Consider the following 17,505-nt stretch of genomic DNA (forward strand, 5'->3'; position numbering starts at 1 on the left):
AGTTGAAAGTCTTTACATGCTTGGAAACTGACTTCACAACATGTATTAATTTGCATCTCATAAGTGCCAGGCAATCACCACATTCAACAAGAGAAAATCCAAGCCATGCCCCTTGACGTTCAATGGCATTACCATCGCTGAATCCCCCACTGTTGACAACCTGGGATTACCATTGACCAGAAACTGAACTGAACCAGCCATATAAGAGCCCCAGGTCAGAAGCTGGGAATTATGCAGTGAATATTCCACCCCCTTACTCCCTAAAGATACTCCCTAAAACCTGTCCACCATCTACAAGGCTTACGTCAGGACTGTGAGGGAATATTCTCCACTTGCCTGGATGAGTGCAGCTCCAAGAACACTCAAAAAGCTTGACAACATCCAGGAATGAAGCAGCCCACTTAACTGGCACACCATCCACCACCCTAAGCATTCACTCCCTCCACCACAGACACACAGTGGCAGCAGTGCACACCATCTGCAAATGCACTGCAGCAACTCACCTAGGTTCCTTCGGCAGCAATTTCCAAACCTGCAAACTATACCACCTTAAAGGACAACAACAGCAGACACATGAGAACACCACCACCTGCAAGTTCCCTGGCAAGCTACTCACCATCCTGACTTGGAAATATATCGCCGTTCCTTCACTGTCGCTGGATCAAAATTCTGGAACTCCCTGCCTAACAGCACTGTGGGTGTACCTACACTACATGGACTGCAGCAGTTCAAGGAGGTAGCTCACCACCACCTTCTCAAGGGCAATTAGGGATGGTCAGTAATGCTGGCGCAGCCAATGGTGCTCACATCCTGTGAAAGAATAAAAAAATTCATATGTTCAGCCTTCAGGAATATGGAAAAAAATATTCACCAGAAATTCGCTGCCCTAAAAACTCTAAAGCAATTGGTTGTTTAAAGTTACACACATCGAGGCCATTAAAAGGTTGTGCCAAATAAAGAAATGTTGTCAAAATATCACTTACAAAAGCAATGCAGTATTTTGTTAAAAAATGTGCATATGATTTATGTGAAAATTCTTATTTGCAGCATAAGTAGATGGAATAATTTATGACTCTGAAACAATGCAAAGCTTTCATAGAAAAGTTTAATCAAAGCTGCATTGTCAGAGTTTGGGTTGGAAGCGCCAGAAAGTGGTAATTGCTTTTTCCACTTTCTGGGTTGCACATAGGGCCAGTATCCCTGTGGTACCAGTCAGGCGCTTACATAAGACAATCAAATCATTGAAGCAACCGGTGCTTACTAGTCAGTGCCATATACCACTGTGGTTTGTTATTGGAAGAATGTAAAGCAATGACTGCAGTTTGGAATTTTGGGGTTCGAACTTTGGATATTGTTGAGATAAGTGCTGTCTGTCAGGGTAGTGGTCAATCTGTTACTTGGTACTGAAATTGACGCAGTCATCGCAAAAACGTAGCTGTTACATCCAAGCTGAGTAAGCCAGCATGGAATAACAGCAACCTGACTGAGAACACCAAACCGTGAGTCTACTAAGCCTGCATCCTTAGTGCACTCTTCTACAGTGGTGAGACCTGGACCACAAATGCTAGGCAGAAAGAAAGTGAACGGTTTCTACCTTCGCTGTCTCAAATGTATCCTGGACACCTATTGGCAGGACAAGGTCACCAACTCAGAGGTTTTGGAGTGTGCTAACTCCATCTGCATACACTTATTGCTAAGCCAATAATGTCTGCGCTGGCTCAGCCACATTCATTGGAATGATGGCTGTATATCCAAATACCTGTATAGTGAACTGGCCACTGGGTCACAATCTCCTGGGCATTCATATCTCTTCTACAAGGACACCTGCAAGTGACATATGACGATGTCAGACATTGACACTGAGCTGGGAGATAGTCGCTGACTGTTTATAGAGGAATTAGAAGAAGTGAGCAGAAACAAAAAGCTCAACTAGCTGAGAAGAGGGCCCAGAGAAAACAGAGGCCAGCAAATCGTGCACCTTCTCAGCCCACTGTCTTCCTCTGCAGCAAACACGGCAGAGACTTCCGTGTCAGAATGGGGTTCCTGAGCCACACCTGGTAATGCTTAACACAGAGTTGACCACCATGACACAAGCCTATGTCTTAGGAGATGGAAGGCTCACACCATTACCAGGCTGGTTACAAGGGCACATGCATTGTCTTGAGCGGCCTTAAGGGAAAGAGCCACCCTAGGTCATTGACCTTGACATTTTTTCATCTGTGAAACTCATACATATACGTACTTAACATTATTTATATTTAAAGGTATATATATATATAAATTAACTGCCTCCTTAAACCTTTTTTGTAGTAATGTTTAACATGTTACACCATTGTGTGATCATATTTAGTGAATACAGAAAAAAAACATCTTCTAGACATTTTCCAGCAAAGTTCTTGCCCTTCTAACTTAGATAGAAATATCCACATTCCTTCCCAAGAAACACAGTTATTACCAGATGTGACATCAACACCAATGGCACAATTATTTTGTGTTCTCTTTGTCTAAAGCTCAGGTAGTTTAGTTGCTACTTGATATTTCTCAGACCCATTAGGCCTTTTCACTATCAGTCATCTGCAGCACACTTTCATCCTATAGCTTCCCACTACTGATTCAAGATTGTAGATGCAAAACATGTTTAGTGTGAAACTGAGAAAGAGTGAATTAGACCTGACCAAGAGTCCAGTTAACATACTATGTATATTACACTCAGCTTGCAATTGACTATTTAATTCAGTAAGACAACAAAGCAAAATGCTGCATGGAAGGTATATGAGGCATGTGCAGAATGCACACCCCTCAACCTCTGGACCAATCAAACAACAAAAATGATGAAGAAGTTACCAAAATCAGGTTCACTTGTTTTTGACTGTGTAGATGGCCTGGAAGCTGCCTTCCATATCCATTTGTGCATCTCAGTGTATCATAGCAACCCACATCTTAAGCCAATAGCTCCTATAAGGCATCTGATTCTTGTCTTATATCAGTTATGCTGCTTTTATTCTGCAAATTTCACATCAATGCAGCATTTGCTTAAGTGGAATATCAGAAATCCAGTATAAAATATGCCATTATGCAATTTTATATTATTCGGAAGACCATAAGTAACCTTGAAAGCAGCCAGTATAATGTCACAACAAAAAATTATGTTTTAAAGTTAAAAACTAATTATGGTGGCCCACTGTACCATTATTCACATTGTAATAACTGAAAAAAGCTGATTGTGTCAATAGCTCTCTCCTGTCATTAAAAATCACCCTGGCAGAGACCCTTAAACAGCTATATTTTTCGTAATTTTTTTTCCCACTTGGATTGTGAATTCTGGGATAACCCACCTTCCATTAGGAGGGAGACGCATCTGTCTGAACGCGAAGTATTAGTCCTGTTAGTGCAAGAAAGACGAGCTATTTTTCACTACTTAAGCCAGGTTGTCCCAGACAATTCCTGCATTTGATAGGTGTGGTTGTATGGATTGATGTTCTAAAGCTGGGGTTTAATCCTGTGTTTTGTATCATCAAAGGGACATATAACTTCATATAATTCTGGTATAATTGGAGCTTTAAGTTAATGGGCTTTCTATTCTCTTCCAGGATTTTCATTCCCTTTAGAAGTGGATAGCAGTTCTCCTTTAAAAGTTCACTGTTTACTGACAAATGTTTTCTTCTTTTGCAGATCACAGGCGTGGTCCTATTGGCTGTTGGAGTATGGGGGAAACTCACCTTAGGCACTTACATCTCACTTGTTGCTGAGAATTCCACAAATGCCCCATACGTACTCATTGGGACTGGCACCACCATTGTCGTTTTTGGCCTGTTTGGTTGCTTTGCAACATGTCGTGGAAGCCCATGGATGCTGAAACTGGTAAGTGGCGCATCAACAATTTTACCACATGATATTGTACTTAGCAAAAAACAGCTTCATCAATAGTTATTGGAGCTGTACATCTCAAGTGATATAAGATTAATATTGCAATTCTGTTAATTTGCTAATTTAACAATCATTCCAGCATCCTGGCAAGTTTGACATCCTGGTGAAGGTGGTGGGGGCTGGTGCTATTTAAAATATGTGAGTGTATGCAGACTGGAGCTGTGTACTCATTGCATTCTCTTCTAGTTTCTCAGGTGACACATGGTACAATGGCAGATTGTAGCGGACTGGCTTCCACACATTCTTAGTAATATTTAGTCCTGCAGAAAGGATAGAAGGTCTCTATTTTAAGGAATCAATTCCTTCTTTATACTATACACAAACTATATCCTCAGGAAAGGGATGGGAGGGGAAAAATCTACTTAAATCCAAAACTGTTTAAAAAAATAATAATAAACTACAAATGTATCTGTAATAAAATAATGTTTGAAATACACACCAAGTCAGTCAACATCTGTGGTGATCTGAGGTAGGCTCTTACATTTTACAATTTAACCCATGTTTTCCCTTTACAGATGCTTTCCAACCTGTTTCCAAAATTATAAATTCAGTGGGCATAAAGAAGATTGCCTTTCTTCCTAAGTTACTGTAGTTTAAATATGTTTTAAGGGTAGGAGCAGCTTACTTTCTTCTTTTTCCTCCATTTCCTAGATCACAACAATGACTACACTTCAAAACAACTTCATTGGCTGTAAAGTGCTTTGAGATGTCCAGTGGTCATGAAAAGTGCAATATAAATGCAAGTCTTTCTTTTCTTTCCTTTTGGGTCTCCTTGTGCCACATTTTGAGTAGTGAAAGAGAGAAAGACTTGCATATATATACCTTTCATGACTTCAGTACATCTCAAAATGTTTTGCAGCCAGTGAAATACTCTTCAAGTGTAGTCATTGTTGTAATGTAGGAAATCTGGCAGTCAGTTTGCACATTGCATGATCCTACAAACAGCAATGTGATAATAACCAGATTATCTTTTTTTACGTCAATTAAGGGACAAGTATTAGCCAGGACACCATGGATAACTCCCTGCTCTTCTTTGAAATAGTGCCATGGTATTTTTACTTCATCTCAGAAAGCCAATGGACACTCAGTTTAACATATTGTCCAAAAGACAGGCGCTCTGACAATGCAGCACTCCTCAGTACTGCACTGTAACATCAGCCTAGATATTTGTGCTCAAGTTTCTGGAGTGGGACTTGAACCTGTAACCAACTGGCTTCAGAGGCTAGAGTGCTACCCTGAGCCACGGCTAACAGTCCTGTGCAACTTGCTTCTTGGTCTCTACAGATACTGCCAGAAGGTTAAATATATGATTAATTTCTTATAAGCAATTGGCCTTCATTCTCTACTTCCTCACCTTCCCACAGCAACATGGCTAAAGCTACAAACAGTGCATTCCAAACCACGGGCATGGCCATGTATCCCATTTCTCTGTGATGCACTGAGTTGGTGCTGCAGCACCATTTTAAACTTTTTAAAAAATATTTGTGCAATTTACCTACTCCCACTGAGACTGATTAAAAATATATTCTTCCCTCCCACTCCACAGTAAAGTACATCTTTTTTCTGTCCTCTTATTTGTCTCCCCATTATTTTATTGTGGCATTGCACATATACAAAATGAATATGCTGTTTTTTTTTGGATGGTGTGCAATTCCAAATAGTGCTCAATGCACTAGGCTTCCCATGGCTCAGCTGGTCAGTGCTGTGAGTAGCTGAGCCATACCAACCATCTGATCCAGAATCAATGCCGATTAAACTAGTAGGAATGCTGCAGTTGGTCTCAGAACCCACACCACCATCTGAAGTAATCTGAGGAAGTAGAAAATCTGGGAATTTTCTCAGTCTTAATAAATTAAGAGCATAGGGGTGGGCATCCGGTGAAAACAGGATTGGACTAAGCTTAAGTACTTCCCTGTGAGCGAATACCCTGCTGACGACACTCATTGGTGAGCTCACATACCAAGAAAAGTCACTTGGGTGAGATATAAAAAGACATCTAATCAAGGACAGCAGAGAAAACTAGCTGCAAAACAAGGAGAAAAGCCACCTATTCTGTGAAAAATCAAAATCTTGATATTTATCCTGTTGTTTGTTGCATTCTGAAACTCCCCAGAAGGTCAGACACTACAGTGTCGTGTATGGTCTTTGAGCTATGTAGGTTAGCAGGAGCAGGGATTTCATTCAATATGCTTTTGGGTTTATCTGGTCAGTGACCCTGAATATCACTAACATTTAGACTATTGCTTCTTTGTTTGTAGTATGCCATGTTCCTCTCCCTGGTATTCTTGGCAGAGTTGGTGGCTGGCATTTCTGGGTTTGTGTTTCGACATGAGGTAAGTATATTTGTAATTTTATTTGAACTGGGATCACAAGATCACAAAAAAATTCCTTTATCTTGTTCTACTATTTTCATCCATATTGCAAATATTCACATTCTCTTCATTATATGCTTTATTTACAATGTATGTGTTCCAAAAAAGCATGAGAAATATATGAACTAATAATTATGAAAGGGAGTGTTTCAGTTTAATTTTCCATTGATTATAATTTACAATATTGACTCCATTCAATTACTTCCATTGCATTACAGCAAAATGTGTTTTAGTTCATCCACTTAAAAATTGGAACTTTTCTTCACCCCAAAAGTTGTTGCATATGTTTTCTGTGGAGCTATGTTGTGCCTGGAGCCTGGGTATTTTAAATGAGGGTTGAAGTGGAGTAAAGGGAGATATTAATTTGTAGCTGATTAATCATTTTAGGAAGTTAGCAAGATGGCAAACATTAAAAGGTAAAAATATAGACATCGCATCAGTATCGGAGCGAATTTCCCACTTCATTGTGCCCTACAATAGAAAGTTAGCAATAAATGGGGATGGAAAGGAAAATGAGTCTTTAGACCTATAGTGCCCAAAAATGTACATTGCAAAATATAACAAACTTTTTTCGCTACAATAAAATAAAATTCAATCAGTGTTTAAATAACAACAGTGTCTGGGAACTATGTTTTTCCATTGTTTATAAATGGAATCTTTAGGAAATGACTGTTATCATTGTGTAAAACAACAGACCCTCCATTCTTCCAAATTAATATCTCCCTTTACTCCACGTCACCCGTGTCCCATCTTCCATCACCACTCCATCTGCAGCAAGGCCTTCAGCCAAATATAGTATGGAATTTTCTTTCTCAATTCTTCTGTCTTACTGTCTGTGCCAAACTTCAAAACCCTTCTTAAAACCTCTTTAACTGGTTGCGTCTTCTAATCCTTCCTCCTCTCTGTTGAGTCGGCTGACCCACCAGTACCTACAGTGCTTTGGCATATTTTGTTATGTGAAAGTTGTTATAAAAGTGCAGGTTGTTGAGTAATATCAACAACAGATTTTGTGCTTTGTCCAAATAATAAATGTTGTTTCATCCTTCCGCAGATCAAGGATATCTTTCTCAAGACTTATACGGATGCGGTTCATAATTACAATGGAAAAGACGAGCAAAGTAATGCAGTGGATGATGTACAGAATAGTGTAAGTAAATCAGTCACTTATAATAACAGTGTCAGTACTCTTCTAATGCATTTGGCAAGGACTATTAGAAGAAAATTACTCAGGTATGTGTCCTGTACACTAAAAGCAGGACAAATCCAACATGGCCAATTACCACCCCATCAGTCTCCTCTTGATCATCAGTAAAGTGATGGAAGGAGTCATCAACAGTGTTATTAATTGGCACTTGCTTAGCAATAACCTGCTCTCTGACACTCAGTTTGGATTCCACCAAGGCCACTCAGCACCTGACCTCATTAGATCCTTGGTTCAAACATGGACAAACAGCTGAACTTCAGAGATGAGGTCAGAGTGACTGCCCTTGACATCAAGGCCGCATTTGACAGAGTGTGGTGTCAAGGAACCATAGCAGAACTGGAGTCAATGGGAACTGAGGGATAACTCACCACTGGTTGGAGTCATACCTAGCACAAAAGAAGATGGTTGTGGTTTTTGGAGCTCAATCATCTCAATTCCAGGACATCACTGTAGGAGTTTTTCAGGGTAGTGTGCTCGGACCAACCATTTTCAGCTACTTCAACAATGACCTTCCTTCCATCATAAGGTCAGAAGTGGAGATGTTCACTGATGATTGCACAATGTTCAACATCATTCGTGACTCCTCAGATACTGAAGCAGTCCATATCCAAATGCAGCAAGACCTGAACAATATCCCCATCTCCAATTGAGATTCAAAGGCATTACCATCACTGAATCCCCCACTATCAACATCCATTGACCAGAAACTGAACTGGACTAGCCATATAAACACTGTGGCTACAAGAGGTGGTCAGAGGCTAGGAATCGTGCGATGAATATCTCACCTCCTGTCTCACTGCCATCTACAAGGCACAAGTCAGGAGTGTGATGGAATACTCCCCACTTGCCTGGATGAGTGTAGCTCCAACAACACTCAAAAAAGCTTGTCACCATCCAGGACAAAGCAGCCCGTTTGATTGGCACACCATCCACAAACATTCACTCTCTCCACCACTGACGCACAGTAGCAGCAGTGTGTACTATCTACAAGATACACTGCAGGAACTCACAAAGCCTCTGTAGACAGCACCTTCCAAACCCACGACAACTACCATCTAGAAGGACAGGGGCAGTAGATAGATGGAGACACCATCACCTGCAAGTTCTCCTCCAAGCCACTCATCACCCTGACTTGGAAATATATTGCTGTTCCTTCACCATCGCTGGGTCAAATTCCTGGAACTCCCTCCCTAACAGCCCTGTGGATGTACCTACATGACATGGACTGCAACGGTTCAAAAATGCAGCTCATCACCACCTTCTCAAGGGCAATTAGGGACAGGCAATAAATACTGGTCTTGCCAGCAATGCCCACATTGCATGAATGAATTAAAAAAAAGTTGGCTGCAATAAACAGAAAGCACATAAATACTGAAACCAGATTTGAAAACATAGCTACACCTTGTGTACTGGCATTGCCCTTCACTGCTCCTTCATTTTGGCATGTATTTATCATACAAGATAAATCACTGTGCCCAGGGAGTTTGTGTCAAATTGGTATTTGTACAGCTGTTATGAAACTCGAATACTTATCTTGGAGATCAGGAACTCCAGTTCCCAGCAGGCCTTGGGCCATCTGCGCCTGCGCCGGCCGGGAAGTGGTCACACATGCACAGTTTGTGTAATTTACCGTCTTTAGGCTGGGAACTGGCCCTGCGCACCTGTGCAGAAGCAAAGTGAAATGTCACAAAACTGCAGATCAGGTGACCTGAACCAGAGTGCCATTCCCGAGAATGTGCCCCAGTGAGCAGGACATGGGGAGGAGGACAGGGAAAGGTCCCAGAAGAAAGCCCCAAACAGGGTCAATGACAGGGATCTAAAAGAGGCCCCAGAGAGAAGTCCCAGGTAAGAGACAGAGACAGAGCTCAGAAATAGTACAAAAAATCAAGCCAAAAGAAATGAGCAGAGCAATAGACTCTGAGTTAAAGAGAGAGCTGCGAGGAGCAGACTTGAAGAGAAGTGGACTTGAGAGAAGCCCTGAAGATCTGAGGAGGCAGCCGAAGGTTGGTGACTCCTTACCGCTGGCTTTTTGGAGCAGTGGTGTTCTGCTTGGCATGACCGAGGATCTGAAATTGTACTTGGAAGGTGAACCTTGAGTGTACTCGGAGGTCCAGGGGAAAGGAATCTCGGAATGTAAGATTGGAACGCTGGAAGTGGATCCTTGTTGAAGCCATTCAAATGGGAGCAACGTTTGAAGAGAAATCCAAGGCAAGTTCTTCAAATGTGGATAATGGAAACCCTCATGAAAAAAACAAAATTTCTGTGAGACTGGTTGGCTCACAATGTGATAAACTTCTGGGTGTGTTGTTGAGAAATCCATGGAATCTGCTTTGGTCGCATCTGCCATTTATTTTGGAGTGTGGTGTGTCTGACCACAGTTCACCTGTTAATTTACATGTGCCTCATACTTACCCTGAATACTAGATTATAATATTGTTATTGTAAATTGTTTATCTTTCTGAACTAATATGTGTCTGTAAAGATATTGCTCGGGTAAAGGAATAGTGTGCTTTGAATAATTTCTTGTGTTGGTATTGAGACCTTTCCAACCTTTTTGTCTGGTGTAATATGGTTCATTTTTCTTGTTTAATAAATGTTTTATTCTTTGTGTTAAAAGTTAGCAGACTCCTGTGAGTTTGTTCAGTAACTTTCATCCACTGTTTCTTTAAAAAACTAAGTTAGTATCTATCAAACCAGGTTTCACTCTGGCATCTGACTTGTCCAGTATTAACATCAGCTGTGATCGTAGCACAACATAGTTCACAGAAAGATGAATGTTAAAAGATCTCAGCTGGAGTAACAATCGTAGCATAGAATTGGTATGCCAGGTTCAACAAGGGAAAGTTGTTCAAGGTTCCTCCTGTTGGTCAGTTATCAGTGCCTCTGTTGGAAGTATACATAGCCTTGTGCCAGGCTTAGGTGTGATGCTGTCAAGTAGCTTAATAACATTCACTATCCAACATCACTAGTGATAATTGGGAGAGGTACCAAAAGGTCACAAGTGTCCACTACAAGCTACCAAAGGGAGGATAGGAAAGTACACAAAGAAAATTGGAGAAGGTGAAAAAGCATCTAAAAAACCTACAGAAAAGGAAAAACAAAGAAATGTTTTTAGTTTGTGTACTAATTCACTCTGCACACAGATCAGGATTTCTCACTAGTGATGGAAAGTTATAATTCTTTCAGTGATAAATACTGACTCACATCCATTAGACTGTTTGCTGCCTGCAAAATATTCTGCTTATTTACAGGAGGGACAATTCTTTGAGCACTAATGTGGCCTTCAAATTGTAAAATATTGCACACAGTATGCTTATTGTTAGCTGAAGATGTGGTTTTATCTCTCATTCAACTAAATTGGCACCTTATTAAGGAGAAAGATATATTCCCTGCATGAAGACAATGCTGTTACAGCTATGTTACAGCTCTTCCTGTAAGACTTAGTTCCAGGTTTGTCACCTTGGGTGGATAAGCTAAAAATGCAGTACATGTTTACAAAGAGTGAGACTTTTCGGAACAACTTAAACATGTTTTCCAGTGTGAGTTATGACCCTGATAATACAGGGAGGAAGGAAGAAGCAGCCAAAGAACCCAAGCAAGTGGCTTGTGGCTGAAAGGGAAAACCAGCACCAAGAGGCCATATCCAGGCATGCTTAGGACCAGTCTCAGGCAACCGGAAGGGGGGTTTTGCACTGGAGGTCTGGTGATGAGGGGTAGAGAGTACATTGGGGCTGGGGGATGGAGGTTCACCATTGGGACAGGGGAGGAAAAAGACCATGCCAGAGACTGAAGTTTTCCTGAGGGGGCAGTGGGGTTGGGAGGGAGCTCTCCCGTTTCTTATGGCCCACAAGGAGAGTTAATAAAGTGTCCCACATCTCCAGAGTGGGACATTCAGGTGCTGCAAAACCCACCATGACCCTGGACACAGGCACACTGTATTAGGGTCACGTTTTGTACATTTGATGGTTTAACGCACCAACTCAACCCTCTCCCAACAGTGGAGTTAATATTAAGGCCTACATTTTTGCAGAATTGGGGCAATTCTTTGATATGGTGGGACCTTTGCCTTGTCCAAAGATGCACAAAATATTCTGGATGATCTTTCTGGCCTTTTGCCCATCTGTCGACAGGTTTCCCAATCTTTATTTGGGTCTCTGTAAAAAGAATTAAGAAATAAAGGGTAATCAGTGTTCCTGATTTGCAATCTTTGAAAATTGTTCAATGTCATTGGTTGCTTAGCCTGCTTGATGACATTACTGCTGCTGGTTCCTAGCCATCCCCTATAGTTGGCGCCAGATTGACAATGGGTTTTTGTGCACAACTTTCTTTTGAGGTCTGCAGTGATTGCCATTATTTTATTGCTGATGGGAAATTCAAGGTCTCTATTTATTTAGGACAAGAGTAAACATTAAGCCTGGTGTTTTGTGTATCCAGACTTTCTTAAATTCTTTTTTCTTACTCTTTCTCCTGTTTTTCTTTCTCTCTCCTTTTGATTTTCTCTTTTTCTCTGTCTCTTGCTCTCAAGCAATGACAAACTTAGACAAATCAAATGTCTTTCCTTTGCAGCTGCGCTGCTGTGGTGTGCAGAACTACACAAATTGGAGCACCAGTGTCTACTGGCCTGAACATGGCTTTCCTCGGAGTTGCTGTATAAACAGCAGTGACTGTAACCCGGTGGATTTAAGGAACATGACTGTTGCTGCCACTAAAGTCTACCAACAGGTATAAAGCATACCAGTTAAATGTATAGGGACATTAAGCACTATTACTGCAACTGTAATTTGGATTTTGTACATAAATCGCCTTTATTTTTAAATACACAAATGATGTGACATGTAGTAAAGAAAGAACTTCTAACTACAGTATATTGTGTTCAATCACCTTGGGATACCACAAATCACTTTACAACCAACTTTCGATGTGCCTTCACTGTTGTTATGCAGCCAAACTGCACACACTGCCCCACAAGAGGAAAATTAATGAGGACCAATTAATCTGCTTTGGTGATAATTTATGAGTAAAGAATGTTAAGACACTTGGAGAACTTCTTGCTCGTCCTGAATTTGATATTTTAATCATCCAGCTGACCGGACAGTTAGAACCTAGGTTTAATATTTCAAGACAGATTTTCCGATTCAAGTACTTAGACAGAAAGGAAGAGCATGTTGGGCAAGGCACAGAGAAATACCAGCTGAACAGCCAGCTCACTTTTTTCCTGGCCATTAATTTTAATATATAAAATATAATGAATGATCCTGCCCACCAATCTTTTCCCCATCCAGCATGCACAGGCAATCCTTTATGACCAAGCATTATAACAGGAAGATCTGTTAAATTATCTGAAAGATGGCATTTCTACAATGCATCAATGCCGCTGGGTGTGTTCGACCACAGTTTGCCTATTAATTCACATGTAGCTCATGTTAATTCTGATTGTTTTACTTTCCTGGCTTTGTGTAGTATAATTTATTTTGGTGCTGAGTGGGGAGGATTTAATGGAGCAAGGAAATAGAGAGAAAATGTAAATGTCTAGTGAGGAGAAACTTGACCACAACTTGACTTGTGCAATTAGCTATGTTTCTTTTCTATATTTGCACCTTTTTATTTTGCCTCATTTTTAAATTCCCAACTATTTACAACAGCAGTCTAAATCTTGTGCTTCAGGTCCATTAGTAGAGTTTGAATGTACAATCTTCTGACTCAGAAGTGAGCATTGCACTAATAAGTTGTAAAGGATTATTTGTCATTTGATTCAATGGACCTGTCTTCTGCTGTAATATAAATGCACTGTTTCTCATGGCACCCACCACCATCCCATTCCCCATAGACATCCAGCCTCTGTTAGGTTATTTTCACAGCCAATGGGCTGAATTTTCTGGGTGGCATGCGGGTGGCGGAGCCCTCACGTTAGTGCTTAAAATGTTGCGCGAGCGTTTCAAAGTCAGCACGCAGCATCGCAATATTTATAAAAACAAAAAAACTGCGGATGCTGGAAATCCAAAACAAAAACAGAATTACCTGGAAAAACTCAGCAGGTCTGGCAGCATCGGCAGAGAAGAAAAGAGTTGACGTTTCAAGTCCTCATGACCCTTCGACAGAACTTGAGTTCGAGTCCAATATTTATGTCGGCTGGCACACAATGCAGCGCGACGCGTGCCCGCCATTAATTAAAAGCCTTGTTAAGGCCCTTAGCTCAGCAATTGAAGCCGATTTTGAGGAACCCCTGCGATATTCGGCTCGGCGCACGGGCGCAACAGGCAGGCAGGTAACTGATTTTTTAACAAACCTCATCCACGGACGGGATATGTGGGCTCAGAGGGGTTGTTAATGTTTTTCCTGAAGTATTTATTGCAGAGAGTGTTTTAAACTTGCCTGTGTGGTTGTTACCAGTTCAGATCGATTTCCAAGAGCTTTCTGTGTGCTTTGAAGCTTCAGCTCAGCAGTCTGCAGACAGTAATCTTTATCGGGCCTGCAGCTTTCCGGAGGCCTCCATTTAGCCTGGTTATGGGTTCTGACATCTCCAATGGAGGCAGCTCCCCTGAGGAGGAAGGGAGGGATAGAATAAGGAGGAGGCCAGGACTGGACAATGAGCCTCCAGGGGAGCCACCTTTTGGAGGACAGGCGCAGGGTGCAGGGCCAAGAGGTTGTCCAAGTTGGAAGGGGCCACAGAAGACGCCACTATCCTGCTGCCAGGGTATACAGGCAACGAAGCAGCTACCTCAGTATGACTGAGGTGCAGTGCCGAAGGAGGCTCCAACTCTCAAGGGAAACAGCCAATTATATCTGTCAAATGATTGGCCCTGAGATCACCCCTAACTGTGTGGGTGAACACCCCATGCCAATGGCTCCGAAGATCACAGTTGCCCTTCTATGCATCTGGCTCCATCCAGGGCTCAGTGGGTGATCTTTGTGGTGTCTCCCAATCAGTTGTCCACACTTGTGTCAAGCAGATTACAGACGCCCTGTTCAGACGAGCATTGACCTTCATCCACTTCCGCTGTGACCAGGCAATTCAGATACAGCGAGCCAGAGGCTTCGTGGCCATTGCTGGCTTCCCCCACATCCAGGGTGCAATAGACTGCACACATGTGGCCATCAAGATGCCAGAAGGTGAACCCGGTGCCTTCGTCAACAGGAAGGGCTTCCACTCCATGAACGTGCAGATAGTGTGTGATCACAGGTTGCAAATTCTGCAAGTCTGTGCAAGGTACCCAGACAGCTCCCACGACACCTACGTTCTCAGACACTCCCAGGTGCTCCGGCTCGTCTGGTTGGTTGGCTGGTGGGTGACAAGGGCTATCCCCTCAGAAGGTATCTCATGACGCCACTCCGCCATCCAAGAACAGAAGCTGAGGAGCGCTACAATAGAAGCCATGGAGCCACAAGGGCTGTGGTGGAGAGAGCCATTGGTCTTCTCAAGATGCGCTTCCGTTGCCTGGACCGCTCGGGGGCGCACTCCAGGATCCCCCAGATCGCATCTCTCTGATAGTGATAGCATGCTGCACTCTGCACAATCTTGCGCTGGAAAGGGGCGATGCAGTTGATGATGAAGACCTTGACACAGTGGATGAGGCTGCACATGATGAATCCAACAGTGGCTCAGAGGATGAGGAAGCACAGGGCGATGATGAGGGGCAGCACACTGACCCGTTACTACACCAAGAAGGCAGGGACATCTGGGACACTTTAATCCAACGAACCTTCAGCTAGCTCCACACACATCGATCAGCAGGACCAGCATTGCATGGCGCTTCCACACATGGCACTTAGGTGCTACATCTTCCACCTCATCAGCTGCAACTAAGGGCTTAGTACAGAAATATCAATGTCCACTCAAACACTCATGAGATGTCTGTGAAACATACAAATGCAGCACAAAGGAAACACTGTCAGCCATGGTCAGAAAAGTGGACTTTATTCAGTCCAAAATAAAGCAGAAACGTCGCTCAGACATACATAATTATATTTTCCCTAATCTAGGGCCAACATAAAATCACCAGTGACAAACCCGTGGAGTGCCTAACGTGCCTTATGCTTTCCTTTGCGTGTGCTACATCTAGGTGCCGCCCCATCGCTCAGAGTGGCTTGTGAGACAGCCTGCTGACTCTGCTGTCCTGTTCGCGTTGATGACCTTGGTGGGCATCCTCTGGCCCGTGGAGCCAGTGCTGGCCCCACCTGGGAGGGAGTGGCCAATTCCAGAACTGGCACCTCCCCAGTTGTCGCAGCCTCAATGGATGCAACGGTCACTGGCAGAGGAGTTGCTGCCCTCATCCGGAGCGCCCTGAGGGGAGCTCGCAGCGACGACAGGCAGCTGCTGCACCAGCGTGAGGTCACATTGGACCTCCCTGCTCACTGCAGATGCATGGGCACCGAGCGGCGACACTTGGTGCCCAGAACATCTCCCACATTGGGAATGACCACCCGTGGCCATTACCGCTGCGGGGGCTTGCAGGTCAGAGCATAACCCAATCAGGAGAGTCTCAATCTGACTGAAGCCCCTTTCCATGAGTGTCGCCAATCTCTCATGGGAGGAAGCCTGAAGCTCTGTCCTGAGGTTCATGCCTTCACTAACATTCTGCCTAGACTCCTCTACCACAGAGACCAACTGAAGCACACCCTCATGCAACTCTGCCAGATGCTCCCACCGATCCTGCCGCTTGTCCTGCAGCTGCTACATTGGTAACATCTCCAGAGGCACATCATCGCTGCCGGACTCAGCATGTGCCATCTCCTCCAGTGATTGTGAAGTGCTCTCTCCACTGTGCCCGGGACATGAGCTGACGTTATATTCCCCACCGAAGTGTTTGTCGCTGCGCTGGTGCCTGGCTGTCTGAAATGATGTGCCGCAAGTTGCAAGCCTTGGCCCTCAGGTGTGGAGGGATTGCTCCGGACGTGTTGGGGGCGGCCATGTGGTGGAGATGCTAAATTAACAACAAGGACAGTGCATCAGTTAGCGTTCAGTCAGTAACACCTTTCTTCCATTCTGCCCCAGCCTCAGAAGTCGCTTACCCTTCAAGAGCCTAAGGAGACGAACATTGGTAGGGTGGTAAATAGTCAAGAGGAGGCCCAAACATTACACACGCATACAGACAGGCTGTTCAGATGGTCTAAGGAATGCCACATGGAATGTTTTGTGGATAAGTGTGCGGTTAAGCACTTCAAGACAAGCAAGGTACGGGCATACATGAGTAATGGTAGGACCGTAGGAAGTCACGACGATTACAGGGACCTTGCTGAGCAGACCCGTTAAGGTAGCAGAACAAGAACATGAGGCGTTTAACAAGGTCGAAACCAGACTTGCCTTCATTAGACAAGGAATAGAATTTATGAAAAGGGAGGTCATGTTGCAAATGTAGAAAACGCTGTCGAAGCCACATCTACACTTCTGCGTCCATTTGTGACCTGCGCTTCGTGGGAGGGATGGCATTGGAGTGGGGAGAGTGCAGAGGTTCCTGACCTGGATGCATGCTGGCCTGGAGAGTTGGAGTTATGAGGAAACATTGCATACACTTGCGACATTTGCCTTGGAGCACAGGAGATTGACAGGTCACATTATTGACCTTCATACCGTTATGAGGGGCATAGAGCTGGTGGACAGAAGGCAACATTTCCCCTTGGCACAGTGATGACTAACGTGGTGGCATTTATTTAAGTTGAGTGCCTTGAGGTTGACAGGTGAGGTGCTAAGCACCTTTTGGACAGAGTAATGTGGGATGCACTGGCTGGAAGGATGGTGGAGGTACAAACCCTTCTAAGATGCAACAAGTCTTTGGATGTGCAGCAGCGATGCCTTGGCATGTTAGGCCATGGGCATAGTGGTCACAATTAGGATAAGGCGACTTTGGAAGTTGCTGGAGACGTGCATCCTCAAGGGGCCAAGGGACCTTTGTATATGACCCACACATCTGACTATCAGTCTGTGAATGAGCAGTGTTGCAGCATTAACAATTGCAGCAACCATCAGTGCTTTGGATGGTGGGGAGACAGAGTGGATGGGACTGT

The 17,505-nt window shown here is 43.5% G+C and overlaps 1 protein-coding gene across 1 annotated transcript in view; it reads left to right on the top strand.

The window, feature by feature from the left end:
* tspan7b (tetraspanin 7b) overlaps positions 1 to 17,505 on the top strand; it is a 124,901-nt gene that overhangs the window by 95,241 nt on the left and 12,155 nt on the right. The window contains exons 2-5 of the mRNA XM_041211976.1: positions 3,673 to 3,861; positions 6,186 to 6,260; positions 7,351 to 7,446; positions 12,070 to 12,225. Of these exons, the coding sequence (XP_041067910.1) occupies positions 3,673 to 3,861; positions 6,186 to 6,260; positions 7,351 to 7,446; positions 12,070 to 12,225 (516 nt within the window). The remainder of the gene's footprint in view (positions 1 to 3,672; positions 3,862 to 6,185; positions 6,261 to 7,350; positions 7,447 to 12,069; positions 12,226 to 17,505) is intronic.

Source organism: Carcharodon carcharias, chromosome 18 (genome assembly GCF_017639515.1).
Source record: "Carcharodon carcharias isolate sCarCar2 chromosome 18, sCarCar2.pri, whole genome shotgun sequence".
NCBI classification, from domain to species: domain Eukaryota; kingdom Metazoa; phylum Chordata; class Chondrichthyes; order Lamniformes; family Lamnidae; genus Carcharodon; species Carcharodon carcharias.